Raw genomic sequence first — 25,248 nt, forward strand, 5'->3', positions numbered from 1 at the left:
TGCACCATGGCATATGGAAGTTCCCTGGCCAGGGTTTGAATTCAAGCCACAGCTGTAACCTACACCACAGATGTGGCAGTGCCAGATCCTTTAACCTACTTCACTGAGCCAGGGATCAGACCCATGCCTCCAGGGTCACTCAAGCTGCTGCAGTCAGATTCTTTTTTATTTATTTATTTATTTATTTTGTTTTTTGCTTTTTAGGGCCCCACCTTTGGCATATGGAAGTTCGTAGGCTGGGGGTCAACTCTGAGCTACAGCTGCTGGCCTACACCACAGCCACAGCAACATGGGATCTGAGCTGCATCTGTAACCTACACCACAGCTCACAGCAACACCAGATCCCTGATCCACTGAGCAAGGCCCGGGGTCAAACCCACATCCTCATGGATACCTAGTCAGATTTGTTTCTGCTGCACCACAATGGGAACTCCCAAGCAGTCAGATTCTTAACCCACAATGGGAACAGAAATGCATCTGATTTTTGTGTGTTGACTTTTCCTGCTCCTTCGCTGGATTTACTTATTCTAAGAGGTTCTTTAGGATTTTCTATATATAAGATTGTATCATCCACAAACAGTGATCATTTTACTGCTTCCTTTCTAGTTTGGATGCTTTTTAATTCTTTTTCTTGCCTAATTTCTCTGATTAGAACTTCTGTGTTGAATAGATATGGTGAAACAGACATTTTTTTTTTTATTTTTCAAAGTTTATTGAAACATAGTTGTTTTACAATGTTGTGATAATTTCTGCTGTACAACAAAGTCATACACAAATTCATTCTTCTTCATATTCTTTTCCCATATAGATTATCACACAATATTGGGTAAAGTTCTTTGTGCTATACAGTAGGTCCCAATTGGTCACTCATCCCATATACCACAGTGTGCATATGAAAACAGCATTCCTGCCTTGTTCCTGATTTTAGAGGAAAAGCTTTAAGTCTTTCCTGAATATGTTGTTGACTGTGGCTTTTCATCTTTGACATTCATTATGTTGAAATAGTTTCCTTTTATTCTTAGATTTTTAGTGTTTATAAATCATGAAAAGGAGTTGAATTTTTTTCAAGATTTATTTAGCTTCAGTTGAGATGATGTGATCCCCCCCCACCTTTATTCTGTTAATGTGGTATATTATATCAATCAACTTTTGTATGTTGAACCATCCTTGCATTCCAGAATAAATCTCATTTGGTCATGGTGAACTATCTTTTTAATATGCTGCTGAGTTCGATTTGCTTGTATTTTGTGAGGATTTTTGTCTCAGTGTTCATAAGGGATGTAGTTTTCTTTTCTGGTAGTATCTTTGTTTGGCTTTATATTGGGGTAATGCTAGCCTCTTGAATGAAATGTTCCCTTCAGTTTTTGTGAAAAATTTGAAAACGATTAATAGTAATTTTTTTAAATGTTTGTTAGAATTCACTAGGGAAACCATTGCATTCAGGGCTTTTTTTTTTTTTTGAGATTTTTTTTTTTATTATTATTGATTCAGTCACTTTACTGGCTATAAGTCAACTCAGATTTTCTGTTTTTTCATGATTTAGTCTTGGTAGGCTTTGTGTCTCTAGGAATTTGTCCCTTTTATCTAAGTTATCCAATGTGTTAGTGTACAGTTGGTCCTAATATTCACTTATAACCCTTTTTATTTCTGTAGAATCAGTAGTAATGTCCCCACTTTCATTTCTCTTTTTTCTGTTATCTGCTTTAATCTATGCTCTAATCTTTATTGTTTCCTTCCTTCTTTCTGGCAGCTTTCAGTTTAGTTTTTTTTTTTTTTTTTTTTTTTTTTTTTTTTTTTTTTTTTTTTTTTTTTTTTTTTTTTTTTTTTTTTTTTTTTTTTTTTTTTTTTTTTTTTTTTTTTTTTTTTTTCTCTCCAGTTCCTTTAGTTCTAAAGTTAAGTCGTTGATCTGAGATCTTTCTCACTTTATATGTTTATAGCTGTAAAACTCCCCCTTAGCACTGCTTTTATTGTGTCCCATAAATTTTGATTTTTTTTTCATTTTCATTTATCTCCAAGTATTTTTAATTTTCTTTGATCCATTTGCTATTTATTTATTTTTGTCTTTTTGCCTTTTCTAGGGCTGCTCCTGCGGCATATGGAGGTTCCCAGGCTAGGGGTCCAATTGGAGCTGTAGCTGGCAGCCTATGCCACAGCCATAGCAACACGGGATCTGAGCCGCATCTGACCTATACCACAGCTCATGCAACACTGGATCCTTAACCAGGGATCAAACCCACAACCTCATGGTTCCTAGTTGGATTCGTTAACCACTGAGCCACAACGGGAACTCCTCCATTTGCTATTAAAAAGTGCATTCCTTTGTTTCCACAATTTAGTGAATTTTCCAGTTATCCTTCTGTTATTGATTTCTAACTTTATCCCATTTTGGTTGGAGAATACACTTTGTATGATATTTGTCTTTTTTTATTTATAAAAACTTTTTTGGTTGCGCCCCCAGCATGTGAAAGTTCCCAGGCCAGAGATCAAACCTGTGCCATAGGAGCAACCCCAGCCTCTGCAGTGACAACCAGATTCCTAACCCACTGCTCCACAAGGAAACTCCTAATATCTATCTTTTCAAATCTATTGAAATTTAATTTGTGGTCAAACACATGCTCTGGGAAATGTCCCATGTGCACTTGAGAAGAATGTGTATGCTGCTATTGTTTGGTAGAGTGTTCTGTATGTGTCTGTTAGATCTTGATTAGGGTAAGTCCTCTGTTTCCTCACTTACCTTTTGTCTGGTTGTTATATCTGTCACTGTAAATGGGTATTGAAATCTCCAATATTGTTGTAGAACTGTCTATTTCTCCCTTGAAATCTGTCAGTTTTTGCTTGATTATTTTGATATCTGCCATTAAGTATGTAAATAGTTGTACTTATTACATCTTCTTGCTCTATTGAATCTTTTATTCATATATAATATCCTTCTTTGTTTCTTCTAAATATTTTTGATTTAAAGACTATTTTGGAGTTCCCTGGTGGCTCAGGGATATGCTGTTGTCACTGATGTGGCTTGGGTAACATCTGTGGTAGGGTTTAATCTGTGGGCCAGGATCCATGTACATTTAAAGTAATTATGATAAGAAGGAATTTTTTTCAGTTTGCTATTTTTTTCTCTGTATGCATAAAAGGATCTTTTGTTCCTCATTTCCTGCATTACTGTTTTCTTTTGTATTTAGTCAATTTTTGTAGTGTAATATTTAAATTTCTTTTTTATTTCCTTTTGACTATCTTCTATAGCTATTTTCTTTGTACTTACCTTAGGGATTAAATCATTTAGCAGCCGGAAATTATAACACACTAATTTGAATTTATACCATCTTTAGCTTCAACAATGTGTGGAACACTAGTTTCTTTACATCTCCATCCCCACCCCTTTTAGTTGTTGATGTTACAAAATTATATCTTAATGCACTGTGTGCCTAGAAACATCAACTAATAGTTATTTTAAATGCATTAGTCTCTTCATTTATCTAGAAAACCAGACTTGGAGTCTAAAACCAAGATTACTATAACACTAGCTTTTACAGTAATCCTAGCTAATATAATAGATTTTTATGTTACCAGCTTTTTTATTAGCTTTAATAGTTTTTTCCCCTTTAAATTGAATAGTCTCTTAAATCATGTAGAAAATTTTCATCATTTTTATTGAGATCTTTTATTTTGCCATATGGCTTGGAGTTATTGTCTAGAGTCATCTCATTTCATCTTGCACAACTCCCTTGAGCATTGCAAGTCTGGTCAGTTGGTAACAAACTCCCTTGGCTGTTGTTTTTCAAGAAATGTCTTAACTCCTCCCTCACTTTTGAAGGATAGTTTTACTGGTTACAGGATTCTTGTTTGATAGTTTTTTTTTTTCTTTGAGTATTTTTCTTTATTTTTTTTTTTTAGCACCACACCTGCATCATATGGAAGTTCCCAGGCTAGAGGCTGAACTGGAGCTGTAGCTGCAGGCCTACATCACAGCCACAGCAATGCCAGATCCAAGCAGGATCCATGACCTACACAGAAGCTTGCAGCAATGCCAGATCCTTAACCCACTGAGTGCTGCCAGGGATTGAACCCTTATCCTTATGGTCACTGTGTCGGATTCTTAACCCACTAAGCCACAACAGGAACTCCTCCTTTTAGCATTTTGAATATATTGGCCCACTGCCTTTTCACTTCCAAAATGTCTGATGAGAAATCTACTGATAACCTTATTGAGGATCCCTTGTGTGGCATGAGTCACTTTTCTTTTGCTTCTTTCAAGATTCTCTCTTTGTCTTTGTCTTTCAAATGTTAGATTATGTATCAGTATGGCCCTTTAATTCCCTGGAGGAAGGGCTTGATACAAGAGAGGAAGATGCCTCTTTGCCAACATCATTGTGGTCAGAAGCAGTAAATGGCAGTCAGTGAACAGATCTCTGGTATTTGGTGAACAGGGTCCTTTTGACTCACCCAGGCTCTCACACACTGTATGCAGATGGCAGAGAAACATACTCACTGAAGCCTGCCCTGGGGCTGGGGGTAAGGGATGGGTAGCTGATACTATGCTAAGAGCTGAAGTTCACTAAAATTTCCTGTCCAAATATTCACCTCAAAGTTACAAAATAGTTCATCTCCATAGTTACAAAATAGTTCCATTAGACTGATTCTGTGTGCAACTTTTGCCTAGATTAGGAGACAGACTCTTGGTCCTTTGTTGTTTTGTTTTTCTTTTTGCAGGGGCATCTGTGGCATATGGAAGTTCCCAGTCCAGGGATTGAATTAGATTAGCATCTGTGGCCTCTGGCACAGCCATGGCAGCATTGGATCTTAGCCATATTTGTGACCTGTGCCACAGCTTGCGACAACGCCAGATCTTTAACCCACTGAGCAAGGCCAGGGATTGAATCCACATCCTCCCAAAGACAATGTCAGGTCCTTAACTTGTCAGGCTACAAAGGGAACTCCTCCTGGTGCTTTGTACTTCCTATTTCCCCAAATCCTCTCTCCTTTCTTGGCAGTTCTTGACAGGCCTTTCGTTTGTAGGGTATTTGTGATGTTTCCTCATGACCAAGGCGGTGGCAGCACATATGCGATGCTGTGCTCTTATTGCGGCCTATCAGGAGGCACAGGTGATGGGTGATGTTAACCTTGATTACCTGGTCAGGTTGGTGCCTGCCAGGGTTCTCCAAATTCTCCAAGTTATATTATAACTGACTAGTATTTTGTGGAGAAATATTCTCAAATATTACCAGTATCTCTTTTCCATATCAAAGCTCCATCCCCACACCATTAGCACGCAGCAAAAACTCTCTTCTCAGTCAACCACCTCTCTGGTAATACTAGCTTCATATGTTAAAGAAATTGGGTCATTTTTCCTGTACACTTGCCCATAGTTTGGCCTATGATCAATGTTTGCCGATCAATGTAGTAGTATAATTTAACCTGTTCTAATGATTCCATATTCTTTGAAATTCACTAGTTAGTTCTAGAGACATCATGAGGTTTAAGTTCAGTTTGTGGGGAAAGACCACTTCATAGATGGTGCTCTTTGCTCCCTCTAGGAGGTACAGGATATGTCTGATGTCTCTCTTTTCATGGTGCTGGCAGTCTTTGCCTGCATCTCTTGTTTTATCAGAGATTATAAGTTATAATGAAATCCTAATGGTACTAAAATATTTCCCCCCCTTTTTTTTTGTCTGTTGTTGTTGTTGTTTTGAGGGCCGCACCCACAGTATATGGAAGTTCCCAGGCTAGGGGTCAAACTGGAGCTTCAGCTGCTGGCCTCTGTCTCAGCCACAGCAGTGCAGGGATCCAAGCCTCATCTGCCACTTACAACACAGCTCATGGCAATGCCGGTTCTTAACCCACTGAGTGAGGCCAGGGATGGAACCCATATCCTCATGGATACTAGTTGGGTTTGTTACTGCTGAGCCACAACTGAAACTCCTGTACCACATCTTCTTTATCCATTCTTTGGTTGATGGATATTTAGGTTGCTACTATGTCTTGGCTATTGTAAACAGTGCTGCAATGAACATTAGGGTGCATGTATATTTTCAAATTGTGGTTTTCTTCAGATATATCCCCAGGAGTGGGATTGCTGGATCATAAAGCAGTTCTATTTTTAGTTTTTTAAGGAACTTCCATACTGTTCTCCACGGTGGGAATTAGGAATTTAAATTCCCACCAATTTAAATTCTCACCACAGTGTAGAAGGTTTATTGTTCATAGATTTTTTTGATGGTGGCCATTCTGACTAGTGTAAGGTGATAACTTGTAGTTTGGATTTACATTACTGTAATAATTAGTGATGTTGAGCATCTTTTCATTTGTTTTTTGGCCATCTGTATGTCATCTTTGGAGAAAAATTCTGTTTGGGTCTTCTGCCCCTTGTTTTGGTGGGTTGTTTGTTTCTCTGATATAAAACTATGCAAGATTTTTGTTTATTTTTGGACATTAATTCCTTGCCAGTGGCTTTGTTTGCAAAGATTTTCTCCCATTCTGTGCGTTGTATTTTTATTTATTTATTTTTTTAATAGTATCCTTTGTTCTGCAAAGCTTTTGAGTTGAATTAGGTTCCATTTGTTTATTTTTGTTTTTATTTTCATTTTTCCTTACTCTGGGAGGTGTATCCAAAAAGATAATGCTATGATTTATGTCAAAGTGTGTTCTGCCAATATTTTCCTCTAAGTGTTTTAAAGTATTCGATGTTACATTTAGGTCTTTAATCCATTTTGAGTTTATTTTTGTGTGTGGTGTTAGTGTTACAATTTCATTCTTTTACACATAGCTATTATCTGCCAGTTTTTAAAGTGATGACTTGGTTTCCCCAGCATCTTCCAAAGATGACTAATGAGGTTTGGTATGTTTGAGGGGATTTTTTTATGGTTGCACCTGAAGCATATGGAAGTTCCCAGGCTAGGGGTCGATTCGGAGCTGCAGCTGCCAGCCTACGCCACAGCCACAGCAACACCAGATCCGAGCTGCATCTGCGACTTAAACTGCAGCTCACAGGAATGCCGGATCCTTAACCCACTGAGTGGAGCAAGGGATTGCACCCATGTCCTTATGGATACTAGTCAGGTTTGTTACCACTGAGCCACAACAGAAACTCCTTGGTCAGTTTTAAATACCACTGTGAACTCACGGATTTCATAAGTACAATTGTATTATCCTTATTGATGTTCAAATTGTCTTATCTTTGGCCAATTGGGTCTTTTTCAAGTCAACATCTGATTTCTTTGAATCACATTGGTTGTCTTTGATAACTGCCTTACTTTCTGGAATGGCTAGGTGTTACATATTCATCTTGTGTATTGATTGCCCCAGACCTGGAATGAGCCATTTCACCAGGAATCCGCATTTCCTTTTATGCCCCCTCAAAGACTTTGATCTGTCCTCCTGCACCACTGAAAATCGTCATTCTCCAGGACGTAGAGCTAGTGCTTTGAGGGTTGGGAGACCTCACATATCTATGACCTTGGAGGCAGGCAGAAGTGAAAGATACAGTGGCTTAGGAAAGCGTTGCTCATATGGGGTCCTGCAAGGGCCCAGATGACAGCTGAGATGCTTTCCATAGGTTATGCCACTGAATCCATCCAACGAACCTTTGAGGTAGGTTTTCTCTCCATTTTACAGGTACAGGAACTAAGAAAGGAGCCCAGATAATTTCCCCAAATTCCCATGGCTCAGAAGGGCTGGGATCCAGATTTGAACTTGTGTCTGTTGTCAAAGCATATCTCTTTCTCCTGTCAGGAGGAGGAGAAGGGCTGCTGACTAGGCACAGTGTCACATGGATGTGGATGACTTCCCTTAGGGAGCAGCTTTGAGTGGGAGGCCCTGTCCTACGTCAGGTCTGTGCCCTCTGGGGCTCAGCCCCCTTAGATAGCAGGTTCTGTATCTCTTCCTGTTTCCTCACTTATGCCATGCCAGGCTTCTCCATCAGTCGTGGATTTAGGCGGAGGTGCCGGGTAGATTCTCAGGAGGTTTTATTGGTTGCCTGATGACCCCTGAGTCCTGGGAGTCAGATACTGTCCCTGTCTTTGGTAGGATTCTTCTGGCTAGAGATCAGGGGAGATTAAACAGTTGTTTTTAATGAAAGTGTAATAACACATTGAGAAGTGGGAAACAAGCATCAGGAGAGTTTTCCAATGACCTTCATTTTATCTTTTACCTAAAATAATGTTAAGTTATAATCAGACATTATGCCTTCTGCTGGCAAGATTGTTTTTTATCTCAAAGGTAGCAGAAGCAGAGATTTTAATCCAGTTCCCTGGACACCCCTCTGGTCCCTGCTCCTCAGGGTAGGGCAAGGTAACCCAGGAAACCTCTTCTATAACTCAGATGATTGATGGTAAGGACACTGCCCTGAAACCTTTCTTCCCTGAGGCACTGAAGCTGCCTTTCTCTGGCTGCTAATACAGACATCACAAGATGGGAAATGTGTATAAATTCTCCAGACAGTGGGAGAAAAGTCAGAATTCTGCATAATGTCCTGTACTTTCATTCCCTTCCCCTGCTGGTATATTGTCCACTTTATCTTTTGGAGAATGGAACATCCAGCCTCTTGCAGAGCCTGCTTAGGAGCGGAGTCAGCGTGGGAATCCTAACCTTCCAGGCAGAGGAAGTTGGTCACAAAGCCGGGGCAGGGTTCCCAAGGCTCCCCTGGCCCATGGTTCAGGCCTGACGTGGAGAGAGACTCCCCAAAGATCTGATCAACGGACTGCCCCTGCTTCTGCACACACATCTAATGGCCACATCCTGGAGAGAATGCCAATAGCAGAGAGGATGCATCTCCTTGACCCATGGCCTTTCCCTTTTTTCTAGTTGTATATTATCTTTTTTTCCCCTTTTTTGGCCACCCCGTGGCTTAATGAGTTCCTGAGCCAGGGATCAGATCTGAGCTCCAGTTGTGACCTAAGCTGCAACTGCGGCAACGCTGAGTCCTTAATGCACTGTGCTGGGCTAGGGATCCGAACCTGTGTCCCAGCGCTCCCAAGATGTGGTCCATCCTGTTGCACCACAGTAGGAACTCCATCTCATCTTTTAATAGTTCAAATAAGCCATCACCAGAGCCCTTCAAAACTGGGCTGATTGTGTCAATTTGGCATTGCTGCCACTCCCTGCTGAGGTCTCTGTTGCAAAGGAGGGGCCAGGGATTGCATTTCCCAGAATGGACCTGTTACCTGTGGTTCCAGGATAGGTCATTGACAAGAGGCTCATGGTGAGTTTTGAAGTGGTGACTGTTCTCCAGAAGTGGTTGCAGGCAGGTGACTGAGCAGCTGTAAATTTCGTAGCCAGTTCCAGATAATGTCCCTAGAGCCCCAAGCTTCAGTGCTGCTGGCTGAAGTTGTTCATGATGGATTCCCTGACCTTTCTCCCACCTGTAACCCTCTGGATTCAGCCCCTTTATATATGGTATATATAGAGATTTCTGTCTTCCTCATCAAAACTTAACTAGTACAGTAACTAGGCCAAACATCAAAAATCTCTAAATTAATACACATGATAGGAGAAACATATATCCTTCACTTGTCTCAACTATACTTTTGGTTATAGGGAAATTTCAGAGGGAAGGGCCATTTAAAGGCAACATGTTGGTTAATGGAGCAAGCAATAAAATTTGAAAACTTTGAAGTCTTCCATTTATCCTATTTGTTCCTCAATTTTTTTTTTTTTTTTTTTTTTTTTGGCCATGCCTGTGGCATACAGCTGCTTTTCCCGGGCCAGGGATCAAACCTGTGGCACGCAGTGACAACTCCTGATCCCAAACCCACTGAACCACAGGGGAATTCCTTGTTTCTTAATTCTAATCAAAGTAGTCACTTACAGGAGTTTCCATGCGGCACAGTGGGTTAAGGCGTTGTTGCTGCTGTGATGCGGGTTTGATCCCTGGCCTGGGAACTTAGGCATGCTGTGGGTACAGCCAAAAAAAAAACCCAAACCCATAGTAGTCATGTACATAGTTTTTTTAAAAAATCAAATAGTTTAGAAAAACTCTAATGAGATATTAAAAAGCCTCCATCCATAAACTGTGCAACAGTAGGAGTGAACCCTAACATAAACTGCAGGCTTGGTGTGATAGTGATGTGTCAAGTAGGATCATCAGTTGTAACAAATGTATCATCTGGTGGGGAATGTTGACAATGGAGGAGTCAGTGTATGTGTGGGGGCAGGGGGTATATGGGGAATCTGTGTACCTTCCTCTCAGTTTTGCCACAGACTCAGACCTAATACTGCGTTCTACAAAATAGTCTGTTGAAAAAAGAAATCCTCTACCTCACCTCAGTCCACTTGCCAGAAATGGCCGTTTTTAGCTCTGTCTTTTGGAAACCTCTAAATAATATATCTTTTCTGTGGTTCTTGGATTGTCACCCATAGATAATTATTATCAACTTCTCACTCTATTAAATGAGGTTTTCTCTTATGAGGCTGCAGGTTGCTTGGGGCTTGGATGATGAAGCTGGGCTTGGCTCCCTGCTGCAGGTGAAGCTCAGGTCAGTTCCACCTGGATTCTTATTGGGCTCCAGGATGAAGGGGCAGGAACTTTTCTCATGATGATGGCAAAGGCCTGAGAGGGAAGGCTCAGCTGCTCCATCAAATTTTAAACTCCTGCCAACATCTCATGGTCAAAGAACATCACACGGCCAAAGCCAAGGCCAAAGAAGTGCACACTGTCTCCACGACCAATAACTTCACGCTCACATGGCGGTGGCGGGGAATGGGGAGGATACAGATAGGGGTGAAGAGTTAGGGCCACTCAATTTACCATATTTCTCTTAACTCTGTTTTGTTATAGACCTCTCTTCAAGTAACCATATTTTAGTTCAAATAATACCTCAGCACAACCTCGTTCAGTGGTTGGACTCTTTAAGTAGTCAACATAAACACTTGCTGGTTAGCTTTTTGTTTTTATTTTATATTGGACTATGGTTGATTTACAGTGTTAGCTTCAGATGTACAGAAAAGTGAATCAGTTTTTTATGTATCTCCATTCTCCTTCAGATTATTTTCCTATATAGGTTATTATTGACTATTGAGTAGAGTTCTCTGTCCTGTAAAATAGGTCCTTATTGATTATCTATTTTATATATAGTAGTGTATATATGTTAATCCCAAACTGCTAATTTATCCCCCGACTGCCACCTTTCCCCTTCAGTAACCAGAAGTTTGTTTTCAAGGGCTATCAGTCTGTCTCTGTTTTGTAAATAAGTTCTTTTATATTGTTTTTTTTTATCAGATTCTATGTATAAGCAATACTGTATTTGTCTTTTTCTGTCTTACTTCACTTAGCATGATAATGTCTTAAGTCCATCCATGTTACTGCAAATGGCATTATGTCATTCTTCTTTATGGCTGAGTAATATCCTATTGCATATATATGTACCACGTCTTTATCCATTCCTCTGCTGATGCTCATTTAGGTTGCTTCCATATCTTGACTCTTGTTAATAGTGCTGCAGGGAACATTAGGATGCCTGTATCTTTTCAAATTACGGTTTTCTCTGGACATGTACCTGGAAGTGGGTTTGCCAGATCATATGGCATTTCTATTTTTAGGGTATTTTATTTTATTTTTAATTTTTTAATTGTATTTATTTATTTTTATTATATATATTTTAATTCTATTTATTTATTTGCTTTTTAGGGCCACACCCATAACATATGGAAGTTCCAGGCTAGGGGTTGAATCAGAGCTGCAGCTGCCAGACTGCACCACAGCCACAGCCACAGCAACACAGGATCCAAGCCATGTCTGCTACCTACATGACAGCTCAACATCAGATCCTTTCAGGGCCAGGGACCAAACTGGCATCCTCATGGATGCTAGTCAGGTTCATAACTCACTGAGCCACTACAGGAACTCCTCTATTTTCAGTTTTTTAGAGAACCCTCATACAGTTCTCCATAGTAGTTGGGCCAATTTACATTTCTATCAACAGTGTGGAAAAGGTCTCCTTTCTGTATATCTTCTGCAGCACATTTTTTGAGGACTTTCTGTCGATGGCCATTCTAACTGATGTTTGTTGATACCTCATTTTAGTCTCAATATGCATTTCTCTAATAATAAATGATGTTGAGCTTCTTTTCATGTGTTTTTTCACTATCTGTATGTCTTCTTTGAAGAAATGTCTATTTAGGTCATCTGCCCATTTTTGGACTGTATTGTTTTGATTTTTTTTTTTTTATATTGAGCTGCATGAGCCTTGTGTATATTTTGGGGATTAATCCCTTGTCAGTGGCTTTGTTCGTGAAGAGTTTTTTCCCGTTCTGTGGGTTGTCTTTTTGATTTCCTTTGTGCAGAAGCTTTTGAGTTTAATTAGGTCCCATTTGTTAAATTTTGTTTTTATTTTAATTGTTCTAAGAGGTGGGTTTGAGAAGTTATTGCTGCCATTCATGTCAAAGAGTGTTCTGCCTATGTTTTCCTCTAGAAGTTTTATAGAATCTGGTCTTACATTTAGGCCTTTAATCCATTTTGAGTTTATTTTTGTATATGCTATTTTGTATGTAGAGTATTCTAATTTCATTCTTTTATATATAGCTCTCTAGTTTTCCCAGTACCACTTATTGAAGAGACTGTCTTTTCTCTGTTGTGCATTCTTGCCTCCTTTGTCATAGATTACTTGACCTTGGATATGTGGGTTTACCTCTGGGCTTTCTATCCTGTTCCAGTGATCTATATTTTGGTTTTTGTGCCAGTACCATACTGTTTTGATGACTATAGCTTTGTAATATAGCCTGAAGTCAGGGAGCCTGATTCTTCCAGCTCCATTTTTCTTTTTCAGGATTGCTTTGGCTATTTGGGGTCTTTCATGTTTCCATACAATTTAAAAAAATTTTTGTTCTAGTTCTGTGGAAAATGCCATTGGTAATTTGACAGGGGTTGCATTGAATCTATAGTTTGCTTTGGGTACTATAGTCATTTTGACAGTATTGATTTTTCCAATCCAAGTGCATGGTTTATATTTCCTTTTTTTTGTATCCTCTTCAGTTTCTTTCAACAGCATCTTACAGTTTTCAGAGTACAGGTTTTCCCATCTTGTTGATCTTTTGGCTTGAAGTGTCCCAGCACTGGAACCTGCAGGCTGTTGGGTTGGGACCAGGTCTTGGTGCCAAAATGGTGATCTACAGGTGAGCGCATGCCAAAGAATTTTCCCTGGGCCTCCACCACAACTGTCCTTGCCCCCACAGTGAGCCACAGCTGACCCTTGCCTCCCCAGGACATCCTGCAGGATTGGCAGGTTGGTCTGGCCCAGCTTCCTATGGAGTCACTGGTTTGTCCTGGATCCCACTGCACTTGAGACCTTGTGAGCACCCTCCAAGAGTGGAGTCTCTTTTCCTCCAGTCCTGTGGAGCTCCTGCACTCAAAACCTGCTGGCCTTCAAAACCAAATGCTCTAAGGGCTCTTTCTCCAATGCCAGACCCCCAGGCAAGCCAGATGTGGGCCTCAGAACTCTTCTGTGGGAGAACCTTTGCAGTCTAATTATTTTCCGGTTTGTAGCTTGCCCACCGAGTAGGTATGGGATTTGATTGCATTATGAAATACCCCTCCTATCATCTTGTTGTGGCTTTTTCTTTGTCTTTGGATGTATGATAACTTCTTTGATTGGCTCCAGTCTTTTGTATTTTGATGGTTATTCAGCAGTTAGTTTTCATTTTGGTGTTTTCGTGAGAGGAGGAGAGCTCAAGTCTTCTCCACCATTTTGTGTCCAGTGCTGGCCTGGATAGTTTCTTAACTCTCTGAATGTCCACAGGGCTCTAAGAAAGAATTTTATTAGGTGGTTTAGGATCAGAGGATGAAGAAAGTTTTGGCGCAGTTCCTTCAACATCAGTCTGCCTTGAAATATATTTTTCTCATTCCCTTCTATGTAGTGAAGACCATCTTCAGATGGTGTGTGGACAATGAGCTGCTACAGAAGCATCATTTGATCTGCCCAGATGATTACTACAGCGATACTGTACCATTTTGCTCTGCACCTAAAGGTAATGTCTCTGTACTCCGTGGAGCCTCTGATACCATTCCAAGGAAGCTCTTTATTCTTTAGTAGTAGGACCACACTGGCCACCTTTGCTTCCATATCCTTGTTCATAGACTTTGCCCCACTTTTCCTTACTTTTGATTGTAACTATTGGGAGGGTCAAGTTTGAGCATGCCACATCCTCACTAGCTTCCTCGCACCTGCAAGACCAAAGTCTCAGCACCTCAGTGTGGAATATGAGCTCTTGTCAGGGCCCAACACCAAGAGATATGAAAATGTTTATAAATGTAGTTGGACACACCAGAGGAGGGAGGTCTGAAGACACAAATGAGCAAGGGGGCAAGCTTCTGATGGAGTCAGAACCTGGATCTTGGGGGTTTCCCATCTTCTTCACAGGACAAGAGCAGCTTTGAGTATTGAGGGAAGGGTGGGAAGGGAGGCAGAGGAAGACGTGTGTATGTGTGACACATTTTCCCATGATGTGGGAGGCAGATCTTCTGAGAATGAATGGGGTGGGAGGCTGTGTTGTGGGCTTAATCAGGAAGGTGGAGTTTTAGAAGAGTCACCACATAGATCCTACATCCAAAAGGATGACTTAATGGTGTCAAGCTCCGAAAACAAGCTTGTTGGCAGCCCCCGTTAGTGGGATTCTATGATGGTCTCTGGGAGTTTGGAGCTGAGGAGCATTTAGGTTGGGGTGGAGAGAATCAGTCAGGGGTGTTGATGAGGAAAGAGTCCCACTGACTGCCTGAGCTGTATGGAGAGGAGAGGCCATGAGGAGGTAGCAGAAGCAAGTGCCATGGTGTACGCAACTCCTTGGTATTCTAAAATTAGTTGGAAACTCACTATCCTAAGCAGATAAGTTTGGAGTTAACACAAGTTGAGGACTTACCTGGCACAATGCTAAGAAACATTGGGGGGGGGCACGCAGTACCAGTTTCATTGCATTCTCGCTCTCAATACTGAAGTTCTCATTTAACCCTCAGAGTTGATCTTACAGGTGTAAAAAGCTCATACAAACGTTGATTTCTCATGTGAGCTTTTTAAAGAACATGTTGACACCTGCGTGGGCTATGTGTACATGCACGTGTGTGATGACAGTCTACTCATGTTCTTGAATGTATTCAACAGCTGAACAGATATTCGAACACTCTCTAGTCCCAGTCTTGATGACACGGAGTAAGTTCCAGGAGAAATTGATATGCTGAAAGCAGTTACATCTGATGGAGGAAGTATGAAAGTTTAGGGGGAAAAAACCAAACTGTGTCTTTGGTGGTTTTATGAGCTAACTTACCTTGACCTTGTTATGGTAGCTTAATTGATTTTCCTGCTGCCGTAGGCATCTTTGATCCTGGATATTCAAAACCGACATTTAGTTGTGAGCAACGTTCTGTCCCAAAGAAGGAACTGAACAAGCAGCTTGCGTGCAGGAAGACACTCTCGCAATCTGAAGACGAGCTGGACTTCACTATAGCCAGCCTAACATGGGACTCATCTTTTAAGGCCAAACTCAGGTCCAGAGAAAGTGTCAAGGTGAGCACTGAATCCTGTGGGAGAAGGGGCATTGGGACATGGTGATGATGGGGGGGGAGGGGCTCCATTGAGGTGAATCCACAGGAAATGGAGAGGAGGGGTTGCCTTGGCCATCTGTGGGTCATGCAGCCAGTGAGAGGTCAGTACACACGCCCCTCTACACTTTTTGTCATTGACTCTATCCTTTCTGTGTGTTTCTTAAGAAAACAGGTTCAGCAAAGAATAAAAACTGGATGAACCATTTACGTGCACCGCAGAGACAGCTGGAGCGGCTTCTGCTCACCAGAATGGAGAGTCGGAACCACTTCCTGAAAAACCCTCGCTTTTTCCCTCCAATACTCCATTTGGAGGCAGGTCTCTTCTCTTTCCTCCGAAGAAGCCAGCACTGAGAGGAAAATTCCAGAATGGAGAGCTGGAACAGAGGTGCGTCTTTTCCTGTCTTATATTCTCAGAAAATCTGACCCTGCAGAGGAAAACTCAGAAGGTCCTGGGGCTGGCTTGGCTTATGGTGGGTCCTAGACTTTTGGGAGGCAGGGTGTCATTATCAGAATAGAGCAGGGCTTCAGGGCTACCCACAGGTGTGGACTTTGGATGTCTGCAGAGCCCTGGGTTTGTGCTTTTCTGACCTGCCAGAGTCTTGAGGAATAGGGGTTACTGTCGGCCCTTTGTTTATATCTGAACAGTCTGGATCAAATGGGAGGCATCTCTATAGCCATGTGCTCCTTCCATTAAATTCATGTATCTTAGGTAATTTAAAAAAATGTTTAGGAGTTCCCATTGTGGCTCAGCAGTAACAAAACTGACTAGTATCCATGAGGACGTGAGTTCAATCCTTGGCCTCATTTGGTGGGTTTAAGGATCCGGCATTGCCATGAGCTGTGGTATAGGTCACAGATGTGACTCGGATCTGGCGTTGCTGTGGCTGTGGCGTAGGCCGGCGGCTACAGTTCTGATTTGACCCCTAGCCTGGGAATTGCCATATGCCAAAGGTGCGGCCCTAAAAAAAGTCAAAAGTTTAAAATCTGTTTAATTACAAATAATTAGTGTAAGTTGGAATTTTACTTCGAGTGCCTTTGGCTATATTTAAGTAATTGTCCTTATGAAGGGTTTGAGTTGCTACATGAGTTCTTATTTTTAATGAACTTAAAATTATTAATGTTTCTTTATTAGACAAATAATGTCTTATTAAGAAAAGTTAGGGAGGTCCATTGTGGCTCAGCAATAACGAACCCAGCTAGTATCCATGGGGACAAGGGTTTGATTCCTGGCCTTGCTCAGTGGGTCAAGGATCCAGCATTGCTGTGGCTGTAGTGTAGGCCGGTGGCTACAGCTCCAGTTCAGCCCCTAGCCTGGGAATTTCCATATGCCATAGGTGTATCCCTAAAAAGAAAAAAAGAAAAGAAAAAAAGAAGAGTTAGAAAAGGAGTTTTCACTGTAACACAGTGGGTTAAGAATCTGCAGCAGCGCAGGTCACTGCAGAGGCACGGGTTAGATCCCCAGCCCCGTGCAGTGGGTTAAATGATCCAGTGTTGCTGCAGCTGTAGCTTAGGTCACAGCTGCAGATCAGATTCAGTCCTTGGCCTGGGAACTGCCATAGGCCAGGGGTGCAGCCATTAAAAAAAAAAAAAAAAAAAGAAGAAAAAAGAAAAAGAAAAATTAGAAAAGATTTGCCAGTAAAAGTAGCACCTATATTAAAAACCCAGTTTACATACTGTTGTTTAAGCCTCTAGAGTTTGAAATGAAATATGTAGTTACATATAGCCTCACAAAGATTCAGTCTTGCTGTTAAAATTACTTTGTGACCCGCTTTAACAGCAAAACCCAACAAATGACAAAAAACGTTCATCTCTTTGATGACTTGGATGTGTTTATTTTACATGAATCAGTCATAGGGATGACACTAACGGCCTTTTTTTTCTCTCACCCTCCCACAGTTGTGCTGATACACCAGTGTTTCTAGCTAAGCCATCAATTGGATTTTTCACAGATTATAAAATTGGACTGGTTTATGAGGTAGAAATCTTGTTTCTTTGCAAATCCCACACCATCTGCTTCCTTATTTATAAATTATGATACGTTGAAATTGACTATATTGGGAATGTTGATACCATAGAAATCAGCCAACACTACCAAACCAGGGCTCTCCCAGCCTAAGTATTGGTCATTAAACATTTGCAAACACACTAAATATACTGTATTCATGAATTGAAAGACTCGTTAATAGAGGACTTAGTTATCTGCATACTCATTTGAGAAATAATGGTCATCACACTGTCGTCAGTGAAGAAAGGCAAAATTAGAATTTATAACTGAGAGGGGAAGGAAAAATCTGTAGTCTTAGGAAGAGTGAATCTTGTTTGTGTAATTTTAGGGTAAGAGGCCATTTGGGCTGTCTGTTGTTAAGCAGTCTGAATGATGGTATTGAAGCAACTTCAGGGTTTTTAAAATGAATTCTCAAGAAAATCTTGGAAAATTAATTGTGGAATATATGTGACAGACTGTGTCTTCCAGTGTCCTCTGTTAACGTCTTTATTTTAGTTAGGCTAGGTCTGCACCTCATGAAAATTTCTCAACTCCATTCATTTTGGTCAAAAGATCCTGAAGGAGAAACAGACTCACAGACATGGAGAGCAGACTTGTGGTTTCTGAGGGGGAGGGAGTGGTGTGGACAAGGGGTTTGTAGACACAAACTATTAAATTTATTTTTAATGAATTTTATTGTATGTATAGTTGTACCGCCATCATCACAACCTAATTTTAGAACATTTCCATCGCAAACCCCCAGTCCTTCCCTCCCCCACCAACTTGTCTCCCTTGGTAACCATAGGTTTTTCAAAGTCTGTGAGTCAGTTTCTGTCCCACAAATAAGTTCATCGTATTCTTTTTTGAGATTACACATAAGTGATAGCATATGATGTTTGTGTCTCACTGTCTGACTAAACTTCACTTAGCATGATAATTTCTAGGAAAATATATGTTGCTGCAAATGCCATTATTTCCATTACTTTTTATGGCTGAGTAATATTCCATTGGCATATGTACCACATCTTTATCCATTCCTTTTTCAGTGGACATTTAGGTTGCTTCCATGTCTTGGCTATTGTATATAGTTCTGCAATGAACATTGGGGTACATGTATCTTTTTGAGTCAGATGGATGCCCAGGAGAGGGATTGCTGGAACATATGGTGATTCTATTTTTAGTTTTGTGAGGAACCTCCTACTATTTTCCATGGTGATTGCACCAATTTACATTCCCCCAACAGTGTAAAAGGGTTCCGTTTTCTCCACACACTCTCCAGCATTTATTGTTTGTAGACTTTTTGATGATGGCTATTCAGGCTGGTGTAAGATGGTACCTCATAGTAGTTTTTTGTTGGTGGTAGTGATGGGTTGTTTTTTTTTTTTTTTTTTTGGTTTTTTTGGGGGGGCAGTTTCTTTTTTTGTTTTTGTTTTTTAGAGCCAACCTGTGGCATATGGAAGTTCCCAGGCTAATGGTCAAATTGGAGCTGCAGCTGCTGGCCTATGCCACAGCAATGCTGGATCCGATCCACCCCTGCGACCTACACTGCAGCTCTCAGCAACACTGGAACCTTAACCCACTGAGTGAGGCCAGGGATCAAACCCACATCCTCATGGATACTACTCTGCTATGCCATAATGGGAACTCCCCCTCATAGTAGTTTTAATTTGCATTTATCTAATAATTAGTGATGTTGAAAATCTTTTCATGTATGCCTTCTTTGGATAATTGTCTGTTTAGCTCTTCTGCTATTTTTTTTTTTTTTGGTGTTGTGCTACTGGAGATTTTCATTTATTTTGGAGATTAATCATTTGTCAGTCATTTAATTTGCAAATATTGTCTCCCATTCTGTGGGTTGTCTTTTCGTTATGTTTAGGGTTTCCTTTGCTAGGCAAAAACTTTTAAGTTTAATTAGGTCCCATTTATTTATTTTAGTTTTTTTGTCATTACTCTAGGAGGTGGATCTGAGAATATATTGCTGTGGTTTGTCAGATAGTGTTCTGCCAGTGTTTTCCTCTAAGAGTTTTATAGTATCTGGCCTTATGTTTAAGTTTTTAATCCATTTTGAGTTTATTTTTGTGTATGGTGTTAGTGAGTGTTCTAATTTCATTCTTTTATATGTAGCTGTCCAGTTTTCCCAGTATCACTTGTTGAAGGGACTGTCTTTTCTCCTCTGTTTACTCTTGCCTCCTTTGTCATATATTAGTTGACCATAGGTCAGTGGATTTAACTCTGGGCTTTCTGTCCTGGTTCACTGATCTAAATTTCTGTTTTGTGCTAGTACCATACTGCTTCGATGACTAGCTTTATAGTATAGTCTGAAGTCCAGAAGACTGATTCCTTCAGCTCCACTTTTCTTTTTCAGTACAGCTTTGGCTATTTGGGGTCTCTCGTGTTTCATACAAGTTTAAAATTTTTTTTCAAGGAGTTCCTGTCATGGTGCAGCAGAAACGAATCTGTAGGAACCACGAGGTTGCAGGTTCAATCCCTGGCCTTGCTCAGTGGGTTAAGGATCCAGCATTGCCATGAGCTGTGGTGTAGGTCCCAGATGCAGCTTAGATCTGGCATTGCTATGGCTCTGGCATAGGCTGGCAGCTACAGCTCCGATTAGACCCCTAGCCTGGGAACCTCCATATGCTGTGGGTGCGGCCCTAAAAGGACAAAAGAAAAAAAATTGTTTTTCGTTCTAGTTCTGTGAAAAATACCATTGGTAGTTTGATAAGGATTGCTTTGAATCTGTGATTGCCTTTGGTAGTATAGTCATGTTGACGATATTGACTCTTCCAATCTAAGAGCATCATATATCTTTCCATCTATTTGTGTCCTCTTTGATTTCTTTCATCAGCATATAGTTTTCATATAGAGTACATGTATTTTGTCTCTTTAAGTAGCTTTATTTCTAGGTATTTAATTCTTTTTGATGTGATGGTAAATGGGATTATTTCCTTAATTTCTCTTTGCAATATTTCATTGTTAGCATATAGAAATGCAGTCGACTTCTGTGTATTAATTTTATATCCTGTGACTTTGCCAAATTCATTGATGAGCTCTAACAGTTTTCTGGTAGTGTTTTTAGGATTTTCTAGGTATATTATCATGTCATTTGCAAACAGTGATAGTTTTACTTCTTCCTTTCTAATTTAGATTTCTTTTATTTCTTTTTTTTCTCTGAATGCCCTGGCTAAGACTTCCAAAACTATGTTGAATAGTCGTAGTAAGAGTGGGGATCTTTGTCTTGTTCCTGATCTTAGCAGGGATTCTTTCATTTTTTTCACCATTGAGAATGCTCTGGGTCTGTCATATATGGCCTTTATTATGTTAATGTAGGTTCCCTTTATGCCCACATTTGGAGAGTTTTTAATCAGAAATGGGTGTAGGATTTTGTTAAAAGCATCTTCTCCATCTATTGAGAGAATCATATGGTTTTTATTTGTCAGTTTAATGTGGTATATCACACTGATTGATTTGTGGATATTGAAGAATCCTTGCATCCCTTGGATAAATCCCACTGGATCATGGTGTACGGTCCTTTTAATGTATTGTTGGATTTGGTTTGCTAGTATTTTGTTGAGGATTTTTGCATCTATGTTCATCAGTGATATTGGCCTGTAATTTTTTTTATTGTGATGTCTTTGTCTGTTTGGTATCAGTAAGGTGGTGGCCTCATAGAATGTTTGGGAGTGTTTCTTTCGCTGCAGTTTTTGGAAGAGTATCAGAAGAATAGGTGTTAGCTCTTCTCCAAATGTTTGATAGAATTCACCTGTGAAGCTATCTGGTCCTGGAGTTTTGTTTGTTGGAAATTTATTTTCATCATCATCATCATCATTATTATTATTATTATTATTATTATTATTATTTTGCTTTTTAGGGCTGCACTTGCGGCACATGGAGGCTCCCAGGCTAGGGGTCGAATTGGAACTATAGCTGCCAGCCTACACCACAGCCACAGCAACACAGAATCTGAGCTGCATCTGCAGCCTACACTACAGCTCACTGCAACACCAGATCCTTAACCCACTGAGTGAGGCCAGTGATCAAACCCGCAACCTCATGCTTCCTAGTCACATTCGTTTCTGCCGAGCTACCACAGGAACTCCTTGCTGGGAATTTTTAGTCACATTTCCAATTTCAGTACTTGTGATTGGTCCATTCATCTATTCTATTTTGTCTTTGTTTAGTCTTGGAAGATTGTACCTCTCTAAGAATTTATCCATTTCTTCTAGGTTGTCCGTTTTATTGGCATATAGTTGCTTGTAGTAGTCTCTTATGATCCTTAGTATTCCTGTGATGTCCACTGTAACTTCTTTTTCATTTCTAATTTTATTGATTGAGCCCTTTCTCTTTTTTCTTGATGAGTCTGGCTAAGGGTTTATCAACTTTGTTGATCTTTTCAAAGAACCAGGTTTTAGTTTTATTGATTTTTTTTCTACAATTTTCTTCATTTCTATTTCATTTATTTCTGTTCTGATCTTTATGATTTCTTTCCTTCTGCTAACTTTGGGTTTTGTCTGTTCTCTCTCTAGCTGCTTTAGATGTAAAGTTAGGTTGTTTATTTGAGTTTTTTCTTGTTTCCTGAGATGGGCTTGTATTGCTATAAACTTCCCTCTGAGAACTGCTCTTGCTGCTTCCCATTGGTTTTGGAGTGTTGTGTCTTTGTTGTCATTGGCTTCTACGTATTTTTAAATTTCCTCTTTGATTTCTTCAGTGATCCATTGGTTGGTTGGTTGGTAGCATGTTGTTTGGTCTTCACATGTTTGTGTTTTTCGCATTTTTTTTCCAGTTGATTTCTAGTCCTATAGTGTTGTGAGTGGGAAAGATGCTTGTTATATTTTCAGTTTTCTTAAATTTACCTAGGCATTATTTGTGGCCCAGAATGTGATCTATCCTGGAGAAAGTTCTGTGTACACTTGAGAAAAAAGTGTATTCTGCTGCTTTTGGATGGGATATTCTATAAATATCTAATAAGTCCATCTGATCTAATGCATCATTTGAGCCCTCTGTTTCCTTGTTGATTTTCTATCTGGATGATCTGTCCATTGTTGTAAGTGGGGTGTTAAAGTCCCCCACTATTATTGTGTTATTGCCAACTTTTTCCGTTAAGGTCGTTAGCAGTTGCCTTATATATTGAGGTGCTCCTCTATTGGGTACATGTATATTTACAATAGTTATATTTTCTTGAATTGATCCTTTGATCATAATATAATGTCCTTCTTTGTCTCTTGTAACATTCTTTTTTTTTTTTTTTTTTGTCTTTTTGTCTTTTTTGTCTTTTGTTGTTGTTGTTGTTGCTGTTTCTTGGGCCGCTCCCGCGGCATATGGAGATTCCCAGGCTAGGGGTTGAATCGGAGCTGTAGCCACCGGCCTACGCCAGAGCCACAGCAACGCGGGATCCGAGCCGCGTCTGCAACCTACACCACAGCTCACAGCAACGCCGGATCATTAACCCACTGAGCAAGGGCAGGGACCGAACCCGCAACCTCATGGTTCCTAGTCGGATTCGTTAACCACTGCGCCACGATGGGAACTCCTCTTGTAACATTCTTAATTTTAAGATCTATTTGTTTGATATGAGTTTTGCTACTCCAGCTTTCTTTGATTCCTGTTTGCATGGAATATTTTCTTCCACCCTCTCACTTTGAATTTGTACATGTCCCTAGAAGTGAAGTGGGTCTCTTGAAGACAGCATATATTTGGGTCTTGTTTTCATACCCATTCAGACAGTCTGTGACTTTTGGTTGGGGCATTTAGTCCATTTACATTTAAGGTAATTATTGATATGTATATTTTCATTGCCATTTTATTAACTGTTTTGGATTTGGTTTTGTTGGTCTTTTTTATTCCCTTCTCTTGTTCTCACCTTTTGTGGTTTGATACTGTCTTTAGCGTTATGTTTGAATTGCTTTTTCTTATTTGTGTGTGTAGCTATTGTAGATTTTTGGTTTGCAGTTACCATGAGGTTTTGATACAGTAGTCTATATATATACAAGATTGGTTTAAGTTGTTGCTCTCCTAATTGTAGAAACATCTTCAGTATCCTACATTTGTACACTCCTCTTCTCAGGATTTCTGGTTTTGGTAACATATTTGTGTGGGGGCAATTTCCTATGTGTATGCCTTTACCAGTGAGCCTTGTCAACTGTAATTTTTTTGTTTCAAGTTGAGGCCTTTCCTTTTACACCTAGAGACGTTCCTTTAGTATTTGTTGTAAAGCTGGTTTAGTGGTACTGAATTCTCTTAGCTTTTGCTGGTCTGTAAAGCTTTTGATTTCTCCTTCAAATCTGGATGAGAGCTTTGCAGGGTAGAGTCATCTTGGTTGGAGGTTTTTTTCCTTGCATCAATTTAGGTATATTGTGCGACTCCCTTCTGGCCTGCAGAATTTCTAGTGAAAAATCAGCCAATAACCTTATCGGGGTTCCCTTGTATGTTGTTTGTTTCTTTTCCCTAGCTGCTGTATTTTTCTTTGTGTTTAATTTTGGTCCGTTTGATTAATATATGCCTTGGAGTATTCCTCCTTGGGTGTATGTGCTTCTTGGATTTGAGTGAGTGTCCTTTCCCATGCTGGGAAAGTTTTCAGCTATTATCTCTTCAGATATTTTCTCTGGCCTTTCTCTCTCTTCTCTCTGGTCTTTTCTCTCTCTTTTCCTTCTGGCACCCCTATAGCATAGATGTTGGTGTGTTTAAAGTTGTCCCAGAGTTCTCTTAGACTGTCTTCAGTTCTTTTCAATCTTTTTTCTCTTTTCTGTTCTGTCAATGACTTCTGCCAGTCTCTCTTGCACCTCACTTATTTGTTCTTCTGCCTCCTTTATTCTGCTATTGGTTCCTTTTAGTGAGTTTTTTATTTTGTTTGTTGTATTTTGCATCTCTGATAACTTAATTTTTATGTCTTTTATTTCTTTGTTAGTGTTTCTTCTTCTTCTTCTTTTTTTTTTTTTTTTTTTGTCTTTGTCTTTTGGGGGTGCACCCGTGGCATATGGAGGTTCCCAGCCTAGGGGTCAAATTGGAGCTGTAGCTGCCAGCCTACACCACAGCCACAGCAACGTGGGACCCGAGCCATGTCTGCCACCTATACCACAGCTCACAGCAGTGCCAGATCCTTAACCCACTGAGCAAGGCCAGGGATCAAACCCACATCCTCATGGATACTAGTTGATTTTGTTAACCACTGAACCACGATGGGAACTCCTGTTCAGTGTTTCTTCTACTTTGTCAATTTTTGCCTCCAGTTTAGTTCCAAGATCTTGAATCATTTTTCTATCATTTGTCTAAAGTCTTTTTCATGGAGGTTGTAATCTCCAGATCATGTAGCTGTTTTTTTTTTCTTTCTTTCTTTCTTTTTTTTCCTTGTTCCTTTATCTGAGTCATAATTCTCTGCCTTTTCAATTTGTATAGATTTTTGATGTGGTCTCCTTTTTGCAGACAATAGTTTTGTAGCTTCTCTTGCTTCTGATATCTGCCCCCCCTTGTTGCTGAAGTTGGTTCTGGGGCTTGCTGCAGTATCCCTGATGGGAGGGACTGGTGGCTGCCCACTGGTAGGTGGAGCTGATTCTTATCCCTCTGGTGGGTGGAGCCTTGTCCCTGGGTGTAATTAGAGGTGGCCATGTGCCTGGGGTGGGGGTGGGGTCTTTAGGCATCCTCTTTGCTCATGGGTGTGTTGTTTTGGCCTGGGGCTTCTCAGCCTTGATGTGTGTGGCCGGATCTTTCCAAAATGCCTACTTCCTGGGGCTTTCACGCTGATGATTAT

The 25,248-nt window shown here is 40.3% G+C and overlaps 1 protein-coding gene across 1 annotated transcript in view; it reads left to right on the forward strand.

The window, feature by feature from the left end:
* Window positions 1-25,248, forward strand: part of DLEC1 (deleted in lung and esophageal cancer 1) — a 91,762-nt gene that overhangs the window by 15,814 nt on the left and 50,700 nt on the right. The window contains 5 exon segments of the mRNA XM_021071663.1: window positions 13,846-13,956; window positions 15,292-15,485; window positions 15,689-15,818; window positions 15,821-15,908; window positions 17,420-17,498. Of these exon segments, the coding sequence (XP_020927322.1) occupies window positions 13,846-13,956; window positions 15,292-15,485; window positions 15,689-15,818; window positions 15,821-15,908; window positions 17,420-17,498 (602 nt within the window).

The sequence above is a fragment of the Sus scrofa genome, chromosome 13, assembly GCF_000003025.6.
Source record: "Sus scrofa isolate TJ Tabasco breed Duroc chromosome 13, Sscrofa11.1, whole genome shotgun sequence".
Lineage (NCBI taxonomy): Eukaryota > Metazoa > Chordata > Mammalia > Artiodactyla > Suidae > Sus > Sus scrofa.